Below are 15,976 nucleotides of genomic sequence, written 5' to 3' on the forward strand. Positions count from 1 at the left end.
TTCAATGAGCGACCACAGAACAATCATCTCTGCAGTTTCTCAGGCTGTCGTATCCTCTATGGAGCATTTCAGCTTCATCACTACAAACTTTACATGTGTTAGTGTTAGTGAGCTGGATGCAGCACATCCTCATAAACCTCACAGAACGACCCAGAATCTGTAGAAAAAATCTATAAACTTTTATGAAAGCCGTCAAACATGTAATGCTGAACTTTGCAGAAACATTTCACACATTTCAAAGGGCAGAAATGCAGCTGTGACAGAAGCTTGGATGAGTTCATGCCCTTTGACCTTTTCACATTACAACCTCAAACATTTTTATCTGGATTTTTCGTGCTGGACCAACACAAAGCAGTGCATTAATGTGCAATGGAAGGAAAATGATACATGCTGCTCAAAATGTTTATAAATAAAAATCTGAAACGTGTGGTGAGCATTTGTATCCAGCATCCTTTACTCTGATACGCCCAAAGAAAATCCAGGTAACCAGCCGCCTTCACAATGCACCTGATCAGGAAACAGAGCCCACCTGTGCACACCTGAAGGCTCCGCCTCCCATTCTACTCTTAAGTATCCAAGCAATCACAAGTAAGCCAGCAGTCTGAGAGCGAAGTGCTCTGTTGGGGTGATATGGGACTATGAGGTCTTTGAGATAAGATGGGGCCTGATTATTTAAGACCTTGTATGTGAGGAGAAGGATTTTAAATGAAGAGAAGCCAATATGGGAGAAATCTGCTCTCTCTTTCTAGTCCCTGTCAGTACTCTAGCTGCTAGCTGATGCAAAAAAAGGCGACTGGACTTCTTTTTTTTCTTGAAGACGTTCCTCCTCTCATCACAAAGGCTTCTTCAGTTCTCAGACCAAAGATAGAGAGATGCAGGTGTTTAAACCCCTGTGGGCGTGGTCCCCTGGAGGTGGTTATGACCCTCTATTGTTCATGTGCATAATCACATGTGCCAAGGTGTGAAAGGAGTTGTGGTTTCAGGTGAAACCAATTGTACCATGTGACCTATTGAGGTCACATGAGCAAAGGTGTGAATGGGGGTTGAGACGTCTGGGAAGGATCAGGATCAGACTGTAAGTGGTGAAAGTTGGTGATGTAATCAAACCCCGTGTCTTCTCCAAGCGTTGATGTTTCCTCCCACAGGAACAGATGTTCGGGTGCTGCACAGCTTAACATTCAACAGCTGCCGTCAGCTTTCAGGAAACTGATGTAAACATTAAGTTAAAGTTCCTCTGCAGGTTTGATTGTACCGTGTGCATCTTTACTGCAGATAGCATCAGTCTGCACAGTCCTCGTCTTACTGGGATACGTCACTGTAAGAAAGGGAATTCTGGGCAGCAGGTGGAACAGCAGATCAGAGCTGCTCCATATCTGTGCAGAGGTTTGGTTTAAAATGAAATGATCAGTAACTGCAACCCTGCACTGGATAACCAGAAGAAAAAAAACTTTTAAAAAGTTTCACGTCCTTTTTACACTCGTATTACGCCATTATCAAATCTTATGTAACAAGATATCAAAACTGTGTTTGGATGGTTGAAGTTGCTTACAGACCATTGAACCTATTTTGTTGTATTATGTCATACTCTCTAATGGACGTTGATATTCATTTTGTCCTCAAGGCTCCACCTTGAAACCCCGAGACAGGGTTTGAAGGGTATTTAAAAGGACACGAGGGCATGTTGTTGAATTTGTACCATTATCTGATAGTTCCTGTGGGTCTAGTTTTATAAAATTGTTTCCTCTGAGTCTGTGTGGGGTCTGGTGACGTTTCCACTCTGCAGCGATTCACCCTGAAACAAAGAGACTGGACAGTTTTGGTGACCTGCCTTATCACACAGGTGTGCCTGAGGAAACCTGTCAGCTCATAGAAAGTAAGGAAGAAAGTTTCTGATGTTATTTTTGAAAAAAATAGAATTTTATAATTTATTTAATGTGTTGAGGAAAAGGTTTTCTGTTTCCTGGCCATTCAGATTCATATTGCTGATTAAAATATTTTCAGTTTCAGCTGTTCAATAAAGGTTAATCCTGTTTGTCTCAGGACTTAGACCGTGTTTGCAGTTTTGGCCCGTTCTGTGACTGAGTTTGACGCCTACATCAATGATTCCCAAAGTGTGAGCTGCTGCCTCCTGCTGGGCTGTGACGGTACTGCAGCTGCTTGTTTACAGTCATTTTTGACCTCCTATATGATACTGAGTAGATAGAAACAATGAATTTTAAAAGGCACACCTTTTGAGTTTCTGCACAGCACAATGCTACAAGCAGAACCTGCTAAAAAAGTGAAAATATCAATTTGATATTGGTATACACAGCTATTATTTCATATCATTTATTGATAATTATATTAGTCCCTTCCACTGGATACCAGAGATACTCACTCTCATTTATGTTAGGGCCTCATTTCACGTTGGGCACTGTTTTTGACCCTGTAACATCTCTCTGTATTTCAGGTAACTTTACGCCCCTCAGAAGCTGCGTTCTGCAGACCCACCTGTGTTTATGCTACATGAATTAGTGAGGAGGTAAACGTTAGCTCAGTGGGTCCTGTCAGAGGTGTTTTCATATGACATTATCTGTCAGAGCTGCTGGAAACCTTTGGCTCCTCTGCTGATGTGTTTAACCACGAGGGAAGGAGCTGGTTAGCAGAGCTCAAAGGTCATTGTTCAAGTTTCAGGGGGTGACACTTCATGCAAATTAAAAGGGGTCAAAGGCCAGTGGGCAGAGTTAGAATTTCAGGTAATTAATGAGGTGCTCTCTTTAGCTACGTTCACACTGCAGCCTAAAGTGACCCAATTCAGATTTTTTGTGAAATCCGATTTTTTGTTTTGTGTGGTCGTTCACATTTCCAAATATATGCGACTTGGTCTGCGATCTGTGTGTGAACTGCAGACGAGCCTAAAAGCGTCCCACATGTGCAGCAGAGGACATGATAACATCACATGTAGTGAGCGTGCTCAGTGTTTGCAGAAGTAAGTTTGTTTTCCTTCCTGCGTCCGCGTAACATAGTGACATTTGTTGACGTATCGGATTTAGGACCACATATCCAAGTGGCCTGGGTCGCACTTGAAAAAATCGGATCTGTGTTGTTCAGACTGGCATGAAAAGATGTGATACAGGTCACATATGTCAGGTGTGAGTGGTGTAGCGAGCAGGGTGGACCCAAATGCAGAACTCCGAGGCAAAGGTGAACTGAAAAGGTGGCTTTATTGTAGAAAAAGAAAAGCAACCACAGAGGAGCAGAACTGAAAGGAAACCCAAGCTGACAGGAGACCAAGACAAAACCACACCTCCACGACAGAGAACAGAACACACACAGGGGCTTAAATACACACAGGAAGTAATAATGGAGGTCAAGAAACAGCTGGCGAGCTCAGGGCACAGGTGAACACAATCTAACAAATTAAAAAAAGGGAAGCAAGGCTAAACACAACACACAGCGAACACCGGACTAAAACTGAAACACCTAACAAGGTCCACTCAGACTTACAGTAACACTGAGGAAACTAAACGGGGACCACGGCACAGGGAAACAGACAAAGACACTCAAACATGGGACAGCAACACAGAGTAGAGACAACACTGGCAATAAAACTCAATATGAAAACAGAGGAGGTCAGGGTTAAGACATGAGGACAAAACAGACACGAGACCACAGATGCAGGGGAGACAGGGACAAAGGGAAGTCGAAAACCACAAATGATAACAAAACCAGAACTAAGATGAACAGTGTAATCCAAACAAACTAGGAAATAACAAAACTTAGTGAAAACAGAACTAAACACAAAACGCTGGGCAGTGTGTGTGTGTGTAATCTTAGTGCTGTTACTGTCTGTGTTTTGTGTAACCTCCATGTCTAACAAACAGCCTGCACTGGATCTTGCTCATCCCAGGGATTTTTTTGGAAACTTTGGTTTTAATTGAGTTTGATAGAGGATTGATTCCACTTCATATAAAATATCACCAACAGCAGCTTCTGTCCATGGACCCACAACAACAAAGAAATCAGAGACACACACAGTGTGAGACGTACATGTGTCATAGTGGAATTTCCTTCTTTGCTCAGTTCTTCCTCTAAATATAGTTCAAAAAGGAGAGATCATTAGGAGAAATTGAACATTTATTGATAGTACAAATAGGTGTTTGGCGATTAGACTCTGATGGTCCTGTGGAGATAGGAATTAGGCAGAACCTCCAGAGTCTAGATGCTGGTGGTGGTGGGTAGTGAAGGGGAGGTGGTGGGTTGCATGAATGAATCTGGAATGGAGAATGACAGATTAGCAGTGATATTAAAAACACGCTCTGTGGATGCTGATTGGCTCAAAGAAGGTGGGCAGAAAGATGATTGGACTAGAAGAAGTGAGGTCAGCATTGAGTCTGATAGTGTGAGAAAGTGGAGGTGATGACAGAGAAGATGCTGAACACCTGGGAATGAATGAGTGATTTCAGACCTGAGCCTCATGTGGCCACAGTGCTGAGTCAGTGACAGTGTGAGTCAGTGAGTCATGACTCAGTACGCTTCACTGTTTCTTTGAGTTGTGTTTATAGTTTGAATTAGATTTTAGGTTCCCGTGTTTTTCTGTTGCAGGTTATTATCTGTGTTCTGTTTTGCCTCTCAGGTCCTCCTCTTCTGCTCTTATGTCTGTTTTAGTGTCATGTCTTGTGTTTAGTGTGACGTCCCGGTGTTTCCCTGTGTGTTGTGTTGAAGTTTCTCTTTGGGTCAGGTTCAGTTAGTTCCTGTTTTGTGACAGTCTCGTGTTCCCGTGTTTAGTTTCACTTCCCCTTCTCTCAGCTGTGATCCCACCTGTTATCCCTCTGTGTGTTTATTGTGTGCGTTTCCCCTCAGTCTTTGTCGTATCCTCGTCTCTGTGTGGTCAGTGTTGCTGTCACTGCCCTGCTGTGTGCTTTATGTTTCATGCTAGTTTATAGTTCATAGTAATGTTCATGTTGAAGTTTAGTATTGTGTACTGCTGGCTCCTGAGCTGCCTCACTTTATGCTTGACGTTGTCAATAAAGTTTAAGCTTAAGTGTAGCTCTTACACTGGGGTCCTGCTTTCACTGCCACAGCAGAGACTCACTCAGTGAGTCTGCAGAGAAACACAAACATGGAGGATGTGTCGAGTTTGTGTTCCTGAGCGACAAAGTGAACACAATCAGCTGATCACCTGTTGCATCATCAGTCTGTGGAAACATTAAGGAGGCTGGGCTGTGTGTGTGTGTGTGTGTGTGTGTGTGTGTGTGTGTGTGTGTGTGTGGTCTCTGAGACAGCCTCCTGAAGGTGGAAGTGAGAATCGTCCAGTACAGAAGTGAGTGGCTCTGAGAGCTTTCTGTCTGTGTGGATCTGAACATTTGAGTTCTTTGTGGAAACAAATTCAGGCTGATTATTAGTGTGGACCCACTTCCACACGGTGAGCCTGGACTGCTGGAAGAAGGCAGCAAACAGGCGTCTGCTGCCATCAGCTCCACCCTCCTGACTGACCTTCAGTCGTCATCCAGACACTATGAAGACTCCACTTGTCTCTCTGCTCCTCGGTGAGTCGCTCAGCAGCACACACTCTCAGAGGAAAACACACACAGTCTGATTATTGTCACCCAGCTGACCTCTTTTTTTTTTTTTTAAACCTGTCATGTCTGTCAGTTTTCGCAATCGGAACAATGATCCGAATGCTCTGGTGTACCAAACATATTTGCTTTTACAAGAAAAGCTCTGTAAGTTTTCAATATGCTACTCTGGTTAATGTTTGTATTTTAATTTTATTTTATTCATTTATGCCAGGCCTGACAGGTAGAAAGGAAAGGGTAAGAAAAAAAATAAAAAAAAAAAAAAAAAGGGGAGGAAAAAAAAATTAGAGAACAATATACATACATACATATAGTGCTTATGTATATGTGTATAGATTTTTGCTCTTTTATTTTATTCTATTCTATTTTAGTTTTTAGTTTAGTTATTTGTTCTTACTCATCCTTTTCATTTTTTCTCCGTACTGAGCTGCTGTAATGCACAAATTTCCCCGTCGTGGGATCATTAAAGTTTTATCTTATCTTATCTTATCTTATCTTATCTTACATACATACATACGCACGCACGCACACACACACACACACACACACACACACACACACACACACACACACACACACACACACACACACACTTGCAATAATGTGTGTATGTGCCTCTGTCATGGAATGTACTCACCCATGGGGCCAAGAAACGGCACCCACGCCCCCGGTGATCCAGAGGCAAACAGGGAAGGATCCAGGGGACACGGCCTATCCATGGCCCACTAGGAGCTCAGAAGACAGGAGGCCACACATCCCGATGGCAACCACGCGCACACCCCAGCTGACCTCCGACTCTAAGATCATCCACCACTCAGACTGCTCGAGTGTTTCTGAGCTGCAGGAAAGCAGCAGAGACTCTGCTTGTAGAAACATAAGTGGTGCAGATGAGTCAGGATGAGTTCCTGTTGTTCTTCTTCTGTCATGAAGTTTCCTGTTGGAGCAGCGATGGTGTCGTGGTGCTCGCTCTCTCTCTCTCTCTCTCTCGACGTTTAATGTAACAACAGATCGATGCTGACATGTTCCCACAGTCTGGTCACAAAACATGGACGTAGCTTCAGGCTCTGAAGGTGAAACCTTCATCCTGCATTCTTTCTACTGTCCAGCAGGGGGCGATTCCTCTGACTGTAACAAGGAGTCTGATTGGATAGAAAATGAGGCTCCTGCTCAGTAAACTCTTTCCTGATGGGTTGATGATGGTCCCATCAGAGCCACAGAGGAGCAGGAAGCAGGGGAGCGTTCAGGGTGGGGCTACACAATGATACAGCTACTGTATAAGTGAGCAGTGACCCTCAGATATTCAGCTTTGGTCTATTAGTTGCGCTAATCCTCAGTGACCTCTGACCCTCAGTGACCTCTGACCTTCAGTGACCTCTGTCTGTTGCAGGTGTGTGTGTGCTGCTGCTGTCTGCACTGGCTGCTTCTGCAGGTGAGTTGAAGTGAAAAGAATCAGTGAGACTCCAACAAGAACACAAACAGACTCCTGAGCCGTCTCTGCATCACTCTGTGTGTCTCTGCTGGTCAAATAAAGGTTTGATCCTGGAGATCCCTCCACATCCTGTGCCAACAGGAAGTGATGTCACTCTGCGTTGCAGGCTGAGGAATGGTGACATAATTGCAGCTTATTTCTTCTTTGATGGAAGTCGTGTTGGATCTGGATCTAAATCAGAGCTCATCATCACTAATGTCCAGCAGACTGATGAAGGTCTCTACTCATGTTCTACTGATGTGTTTGGATCCTCTCCTCAGAGCCTCCTGAGGGTCAAAGGTCAGCACACTGTCATCACTTCCTATTTAAAGACAGATACTAACATGCTAAGCTGATAATGAAATGATCACTTGCTGAATTATCTTCATCATGTCTCCTACAGAGTCTCCTCATCTTCATACCACCACAGAGTTCTCTCTTCCTGTGAACACGCCTGCTCCTTTTCCTCTTGTAACAGCCTCCACCATTCCTCATTCCTCCACTATTCCTCATTCCTCCAATGTTCCTGGTTCCTCTTCCATCCTTGTTCCAGTTGTAGTAGGTCTGGCTTTGATGGTTCTTCTGGTTTTGGTTGGAGTTCTGTTCCCCTACAGGAAACTGAAAGGTATGAAGTCATCTCTAAAGAACTGATAGACATCTACAGTAAAGAGATGTATTCCCGGTGCTGTGTAATCCTTTATTGTATATATAATTGTTGTTCAGGATGTTTAAGTCAGCAGCTCTAATGATGTTTTTTCTGAACTGAGAACTAAATTAAATAAAGTCTGAGAAATCAGAAATGCCAATTGAGGAACAAGCAGATAATAAACAGCAACAAATAAAACTGTTTTCTTTTTCCAATTAGGGTGAACAAGCTTCACAGTCAGGCTTTCAAATCAATTCTATCTCTGTCTGGGTCTTTGCTTAATTGATAAGATAGAGCCTGCTGATACTCCCCAACCTGTGCTTCTGACAGTTAATATCAACAGAGTTGAGACAGAGCAGACAGATGACTGGGAAAGTGGAGCTGAAGTGGTGAGGAAAACTGCCAAGATGGTGTTTGATGAAACATCTGTACAGAGGAGAAAAGACAAGGAGACTTGGTAGTGGAATGAGGAAAGTATGGGAAAGTATTCAAAAGAAGAGGTTAGCAAAGAAAAAGTTGCAAAGTCAGACAGATGAAGAAAATAGACAGGTGTGCTGGGAGGCTGGGCATACAGCAAAGACAGGTGGCAAAGGAAGATCTATGTGAGGCTGGACACTGAGGGATGAGAAAAGGAACTGTACAGATTGGCTGGACAGAGAGATCGAGCTGGAAGGATGTGCAGCAGTTTAGAGTGATGAACGAGTGAAGAGTGAGGTCAGAAGATGGGAGGAGTACCTTGAGGAGGTGATGAATAAAGAAACAGCGAGAAACAGGAGAACAGATGGAGGACAGTTATGCTGCGTTTCCATTAGTACCTACTTAGTGTGGCTCAGCAAATGTTGAATTCAGTGAATGAATCTCAGCATCAGCAGCTTTGATTCAAACTCATCTCGGCTGCACTGATCTGATTTTAAAATGAGGACATTACATGTAAGTTTTAAATTTCCCTGAGCAGCAATCTAACCTAGCAGTGAGAGTGAAAGGTAAAGACTTCAAGATGGTAGTGAGACCTGCTATGATAGATGGCTGAGGTGGTTTGGACATGTGCAGAGGTCGGATGGTGGACAGTCTGGACAAAGGATGATGAAAATGGAGCTGCCAGGCAGGAGGAAAAGAGGAAGACTTTAGAGGAGCTTCGTGGATGAAGGACATGCAGAGGCTTGGTGTGAACGAGGAGGATGCTGGGGTAGGGTGAGATGTTGGCAGATGATCCACTATGGTGTTCCCTAAAGAGCTGAAAGAAGGAGAAGGTTCATCCTGATGTAACCAGGTTTCTGTAAGGCAGAAAAATTCGATATGTTGATCAATCATGAAATCATTTAATAACAGAGTAGCGAGAGCAGAAGGTCAATAATCCACAGTGAATAGTTTTCTTCTTTGGTGCTGTTGGAGTGATTTCACTGATGTTCATGTAGAGCTCCTCTTGTACTGATGTGTGGTTTCTGTAATGCAGGAGTTCTGGGAGCAGACTCAGTCTCTGTGGGGTTTTGTGGAGGTGACGGCTGTGAGGAACCTGCAGAGAAGAATTTGAGACGGAGCATCTGCCTCTGCTGTGAGTCTCCTTCATGTTACTTCACACCTGCCTGATCACTTCCTCCTCACAAGTCTCTGAAGCCTCTCATTTATCTACATTTGTTATTTTTGTTTCCACCACTGGAGGGTGCTGTTGTTTATTGATCTGTGAGAACAGGAACCAATCAATGCAGTCTTTGCTCATGTGACTATTTGACCTCTGATCTGTTTGTTCTTCAGTTTCAGGCCTGTTTCTGCTGACTGCTGCAGGTGAGCTGATGTTTCTACACCTGTTTGACTTTATGAGAACCTCTGACCTTTAGTGACCTCTATCTTACTGTTCCAGGTGTGTGTGTGCTGCTGCTGCTGTCTGCACTGAGTGTTCCCGCAGGTGAGTTTCACGTACATGAAATGTGGCTTGACCAATGCAGGTAATACTCAGTTAGACCCACACTGTTTTCACTGTTGTGGTGTTGACTGGTGCATCATGGTTTGAACCAAAATCCTTTTAGAGCTTTGTGCTCCACTGGCTGAACACACTAAACAAAGTGTAAACAAGACCAGCAGCTGAGAAAGACTCAATAAACCCTGCATTATCACTCTGAGAAAGGATGTTTCTAATTTTAGAAATATTGCACAAATGCAAAAAAGCGGTCCTACATATTTGTTTAATATGTGCATTGAAGGACATATCCTGGTCAAAAATGACTCCAAGATTTCTCACAGTGTTACTGGAGGCCAAAGTAATGCCATCCAGAGTAAGTATCTGGTTAGACACCATGTTTCTAAGATTTGTGGGGCCGAGTACAAAAATTTCAGTTTTATCTGAATTTAGAAGCAGGAAATTAGAGGTCATCCAGGCCTTAATGTCTTTAAGACATTCCTGTAGTTTAACTAATTGATGTGCGTCATTTGGCTTCATGGATAGATAAAGCTGAGTATCATCTTCATAACAATGAAAACTGATGCAATGCTTTGTAATAATACTGCCTAACGGAAGCATATATAATGTAAATAAAATTGGTCCTAGCACAGAACCCTGTGGAACTCCATAATTAACCTTAGTGTGTGAAGAAGACTCAACATTTACATGAACAAATTGGAGTCTATTATATAAATATGATTCAAACCACTGCAGTGCAGTACCTTTAATACCTATAGCATGATCTCTGTAATAAAATGTTATGGTCAACAGTATCAAAAGCTGCACTGAGGTCCAACAGGACGAGAACACTCCTCACCCTATCTTTAAGTTTAAGGGCCAGCTACCCTTCAGAGGAAGCTCATTTTTGCCGCTTGTATTCACAATCTGATTCTTTCAGTCACTACCCAAAGCTTGTTGAGTAGGGACACAGACTGACCAATAAATCAGCATCTGCATCTGCATTACTACTGACACAGCCCAAATCCCTCTGTCAGTCTCCCACTCCCTTCTCCCATCATTCATGAACACAACCCTGGAACCTCCCCCATCTCCTCCGCTTGGGGCAGCAACTTATCCCTGAGCTACAGTGTGCACTCCAACCTTTTCTGGTTGAGGACTATGACCTCAGACTTGGAGGTGCTGATTCTCATGCCAACCGCTTCAGACTCGGCTGCCAACCATTCCACTGTGAGTTGGAGGACACCACCTGATGAAGCCAAAAGGACCGCATCATCCAGAAAGAGCAGAGATGAGATTTTGAGGCCACCAAAGCAGAAGCCTCCTGCCACTTAGCTATGCCTAGAAATTCTGTCCATCAAAATTAAGTACAGAATCAGTAACAAAGACCAGACCTGACAAAGTTCAACACCCACAGGAAATGAGTTTGACCTACTGTCGGTAATACGGACCAAGCTCCCACTGCAGTTGTACAAGAATTGAATGGCCCCCAACCACAGGTCAGACACCCCATTCTCCCACATCACCTCCCACAGGATACCCACAGGATACCCCCAGGGACACGGTCAGATGCCTTCTCCAAGTCCACAAAACACATGTAGACTTGATGGGCAAACTCCCACACACATTCAAATATCACTGGGTGTAACCTCACCCCCAGTGATAGGCAAGTCATCCTCCTCACCCCCACACTATGCTTAGACTACAGAAGGCAAGTCAATGGGATTACGGAAGTCCTCAAAATATTCCTTCCAGTGCCTGACTACAGCCTTAGTTGAAGTCAGCAGTGCCCCACCTGCACTATAGACTGTGTGAGTAGAGCACCGCTGTCCCCTCCTGAGTCACCTGACAGTTTGCCAGAATTGCTTCGAGGCCATCCGAAAGTCTTTTTCCATGGCCTCACCGAACTCCTCCCACACTCAGATTTTTGTTTCGGCCATCACCCAAGCCACATTCCATTTGGCCAGCTGGTACCTGTCAGCTGCTTCAGGAATCCGATAGTCTAACCAAGCCCGATCCTTTAGCTTGATTGCTCCCTTCAACTCTAATGATCAACATCTAGTTCTGGGATAATGGCCTTGCAGCGACAGCCATGGGCAGCAGCCTGAACAACGGACGTGTGGAACATGGTCCATTTGGACTCAATGTCCTCAGTCTCCCTAGGAGTTGAAGTTCTTCCAAAGATGGGAGTTGAAGATCTTGCAGACTGGGGCCTCTGTCAGGCATTCCCCGCACACCCTTACAACATGTTTACATGCATTGGGTCTTTCCGGCATCCTCCCCCACCATCTGATTAAATCACCACCAGGTGGTTATGAGTTGGCAGCTCAGCTCCTCTCTTCCGTGTATCCAGGACATACGGACGCATATTTGATGATATGATTACAAAACTGAACCTCAACCTACAAGCTAGGGTGTCCTGGTGCTATGTGTACTTAAGGACAACATGGTGTTCATTATGGACAAACTGTGGTTTGCAAATAAGTCCACTCACAGAACACCATTTGGGTTCAGATCAGTTCCTCCCAGTCATGCCCCTCCAGGTCTCACTGTCATTATCCATGTGAGCATTGAAGTCTGCCAGTAGGATGATGGCGTAACTGGACGGGGCACCCTCGAGCACCCCGCCCAGCGACTCGAGAAAGGGTGGGTACTCTGAACTGTCATTCAGCGCATAAATGCAAACAACAGTCAGGACCCATTCCCTGGCCTGAAGGTGCAGGGAAGCGACCCTCTCATCCACCGGTGAAAACTCCAACGTACAGGCAGTAAGCCAAAGGGATACAAGAATACCCACCACAGCTTGCCATCTCTCACCGAGGGCAACTCCAGACTGTAATTGTGTGTTACATTATTGATGACACTGTAGCCTAGTCTGCATTCATGGAATGAGGTCTATGGCATTGTGTTTTTTGCTATTGTACTCGACCCAAATTAAAGTCTGATGTCTCATAATTTGTCTCTTTCTTCTCAGTTTCTCTGGATGGGCCTGAGGTGGAGGTGTTTGATGGGGTGGAGTCTGTTCTGCTGTCCTGTCAGGTATCAATTCATCAAGCTGATGACATGAGAGTGGTGTGGAAGCACAGAGAGTTCAGGATCACAGTCCACGTGCATGGATCAAATGTGGATGATCTTAGAAACCAAAGCCAGCGTTACACCAACCGAACATCAATGAGAGCTGACGCTCTGCAGACTGGAGACCTCAGCCTCACTCTGAGGAACCCTACAGTCTCTGACAGTGGAACCTACACCTGCATCCTCCAGACAGGTGGCCGAGAAGAGAGCCAGGCAGAAGTACAACTGAAGGTCAAAGGTCAGTCCTGTTCATAGAGGCCAGAGGTTAATGCTGCAGGTAGATTTTTAATTTCCTGACTTGTCCGTGTTGTTTCCTCCTCCTGCAGCTTCCTCTGTGTCTGTACATCGACTCTTCTGCCATCTAGTGGTCTTCTGTCCGTACTGTATCTCCACTGCTCTGCTGCTGTCCATCTACTACAAGAAGAAGACCCCAAAAGGACCAGCTGTCTTCATGGAGATGAGCCAGCATGATGAAGGAAATCAGCGATTGAATGAATATTATGAGGACATGACTTCTGATGTCACCACTGAGCAGGTCTTCTGTGCTGCAGAGTCTGTTAGTTGTTAAAGTTGTGAAGTTGTATTTCATTTGATGATGATGTGCCTGAGTGTTCCTGGATTCATGTGTTCATCACTTTAATGCTGCAGCTGCTGAAGGTGGAGCTCCTTCAGTGACTCCACCCTCTACTGGCTTTGTGACCAATCAAACATCTCAAAGGTCTTTTCTGCTGCTTTCAGCTTGAGCTATTAGCTGAGCTCAGCTGTGCTAGCTTGTATCTCCATCAGAAAGCTCTTTGGAAATGCTGAATAACAGTGAGCTGAATGATGTAACTTCAGAGCTTCTAAACTGGAGGCTGTCACACACCTGAGATCATTCTGTTATTATCACAATCAATTCAGTTCAGTTCATTTCAATTTTATTTGTATAGCACCAAATCACAACAAACAGTCTCTTCAATGGTGGGTTGGAGCCAAAACAGCATGACTGTCTCTGATTCATCACACAGAGGATCTGCTCCTGCTTTAGGACAGGTTCTCTGAGTAAAAGTACCAGGTTTAAGTAATACAAGTACTTTGATTATTATCTGTGTTTGGTTAGCAGCCATTTTCTTTAGCACGACCCTCATTCCTTTCTCTGTAGGTCCCTTTAAAATCATGGAGCCATGTTTTGTGATGCAAGCAGAGATCAGGGGGACACTGATGTATTCTGTTCATGGCACAACCTTTATTATTCTTGTTTTACATGAGTACATGATCCATCATTGGCGATTGCACAGTCCACCAAGAATGTTCTCTGGTGCCCCAACAAAACTTCTCTCATTCTCCTTGTCAAAGTGTTTTTTTTTCATTAGTCAACAAGTAAAACAACAGAAGATATATATTTTTTTCTTCTACCAGTTTCTTTTACAAACTGCTTATCTCACAGCTGCATTGTTGAGGCTGCTGCTTAATGCAGAGGCTGCAAGGTGGTTGGTGCGTGTCGTGCTCGTAATCCCCAAACCAAATGGTGATCACTGGAGGTGGAGGGAGTCATTGAGCTGAAGAAGGAATCCTATCGTGCTCGGTTAGCTTGTTGGACTCTGGAGGCAGCTGACGGATACGGGCAGGCCAAGAAAAACACAGCTGAAACAAAAACTCAGGTGTGGCAGGAGTTCAGTGAGGCTGGAAAAAGGCTTTGAAGCACCTACAAGGTCTTCAATAATCAGCCCCCATCTAAATCAAGACCTCATAGTCCCGTATCACACCAACAGAGCACTTCACTCTCAGACTGCTGGCTTACTTGTGGTTCCTCGGATACTTAAGAGTAGAATGGGAGGCAGAGCCTTCAGCTTTCAGGCCCCTCTTCTGTGGAACCAGCTTCCAGCTTGGATTCAGGAGACAGACACCCTCTCTATTTTTAAGATTAGGCTTAAAACTTTCCTTTATGATCAAGCTTATGTCATGGTCCTGGGCCATGTGCCCAGCATTTTGTTCTTTTTCATTGAGTTTCTGTTATGTTCGTAGTTTGTTTTGGGTTTGATTATCCTTCATAGTTTCCTTGTTATTGTTATTATTGTTATTTAAATATGAATGTACTAGTTCCCTTTGTTTAGGATATACAGGAATTACAATTTCTCCTTAAGTGCAGTTTTTTCAGGCCTGAAAAAATAATTAAAAGTCAACAATAAATAATGAAGATAATTAAATAAAATGTAAATAACCAAACAAGTTTCCTAGTTTTCAGTTTTCTCTGTGGGCGCTGTCTCCCAGGAGAACAGAGACTCTGGTTGGAGGATTTTGCTGAGGAACAGTTTCATTTTGTAACTCTGTTTTCTTCCAGAAGATTTTTCATACTTGTATAAATTTGTTGTGTTACCACTGTAATTTACAACATCTTTACAAATTGAACAGCTTACCGTTGTTTCATTTTCAGCCTGAAATTTTACCCACACGGTGCTCCTCTTCCTCACTGCTCCTCTCCTCTCGGTGCTCCTCTTCCTCACTGCTCCTCTCCTCTCGGTGCTCCTCTTCCTCACTGCTCCGCTCCTCTCGGTGCTCCTCTTCCTCACTGCTCCTCCCCTCTCGGTGCTCCTCTTCCTCACTGCTCCGCTCCTCTCGGTGCTCCTCTTCCTCACTGCTCCGCTCCTCTCGGTGCTCCTCTTCCTCACTGCTCCGCTCCTCTCGGTGCTCCTCTTCCTCACTGCTCCGCTCCTCTCGGTGCTCCTCTTCCTCACTGCTCCGCTCCTCTCGGTGCTCCTCTTCCTCACTGCTCCGCTCCTCTCGGTGCTCCTCGTGCTGCTGCTGCCGGTCGGGCCTGCTTGCTTGTCTGGCGCCGCTGAGTCACGCGCAAGGTTATTGTCGTTAACGAAATAAATTAAAACGATAATTAAAATAAAAAAAAACGAAAGTGTATTATGGGTTTACAAACTAACCTAAACTAAATGAAATCATGATAAAATGCGCTTCATTTTCATGTTGCATCCTTGTAGATTGATATGAAATCACTTTTTGCGCTTTAGCAGTTTTAAGCAGCACTCCTGCACCTCACCCTGTGTCTGCTCACTGCGCTGGTCTGCAAAATAACGGCAGAGTTGGTGCTTCTGTCAGCACCGCAGATAAAACACGAGCACATGACCACAAAGGTAATTAGCGCACACAGTGCAGCTACGCAAGGATAAATGCTGATTGGTTGCGTACCTAAGAACTCCTTCTTGCTCCAGCCTCTGGCGGGGACGGTCGCATTCTATCTCTCTCCCTGCCCTCCCTATCTTTCCTGCTTGCTGCTTGCTGTGAGAGCGTCTCTTGCACACTGTTCGAATAAGAATAAGATTGAGAGCAATATGGATTTGGCAAAC

The 15,976-nt window shown here is 44.4% G+C and overlaps 2 protein-coding genes across 2 annotated transcripts; both read left to right on the plus strand.

The window, feature by feature from the left end:
• Positions 1–5,349: 5,349 nt before the first annotated feature.
• On the plus strand, positions 5,350–11,736 carry LOC115775644 (uncharacterized). The gene is made up of 8 exons (XM_030723115.1): positions 5,350–5,528; positions 6,946–6,987; positions 7,090–7,326; positions 7,430–7,651; positions 9,126–9,224; positions 9,425–9,454; positions 9,531–9,575; positions 11,651–11,736. The coding sequence occupies exons 1-8, from the start codon at positions 5,498–5,500 to the stop codon at positions 11,734–11,736; spliced, it is 792 nt and encodes a 263-aa protein (XP_030578975.1). The 5' UTR covers positions 5,350–5,497.
• Positions 11,737–12,561: 825 nt separating this feature from the next.
• LOC115775682 (V-set domain containing T-cell activation inhibitor 1-like) lies at positions 12,562–13,363 on the plus strand. The gene is made up of 2 exons (XM_030723160.1): positions 12,562–12,879; positions 12,968–13,363. The coding sequence occupies exons 1-2, from the start codon at positions 12,630–12,632 to the stop codon at positions 13,207–13,209; spliced, it is 492 nt and encodes a 163-aa protein (XP_030579020.1). The 5' UTR covers positions 12,562–12,629; the 3' UTR covers positions 13,210–13,363.
• The last annotated feature ends 2,613 nt before the right edge of the window (positions 13,364–15,976 follow it).

The sequence above is a fragment of the Archocentrus centrarchus genome, unplaced genomic scaffold (genome assembly GCF_007364275.1).
Source record: "Archocentrus centrarchus isolate MPI-CPG fArcCen1 unplaced genomic scaffold, fArcCen1 scaffold_24_ctg1, whole genome shotgun sequence".
Lineage (NCBI taxonomy): Eukaryota > Metazoa > Chordata > Actinopteri > Cichliformes > Cichlidae > Archocentrus > Archocentrus centrarchus.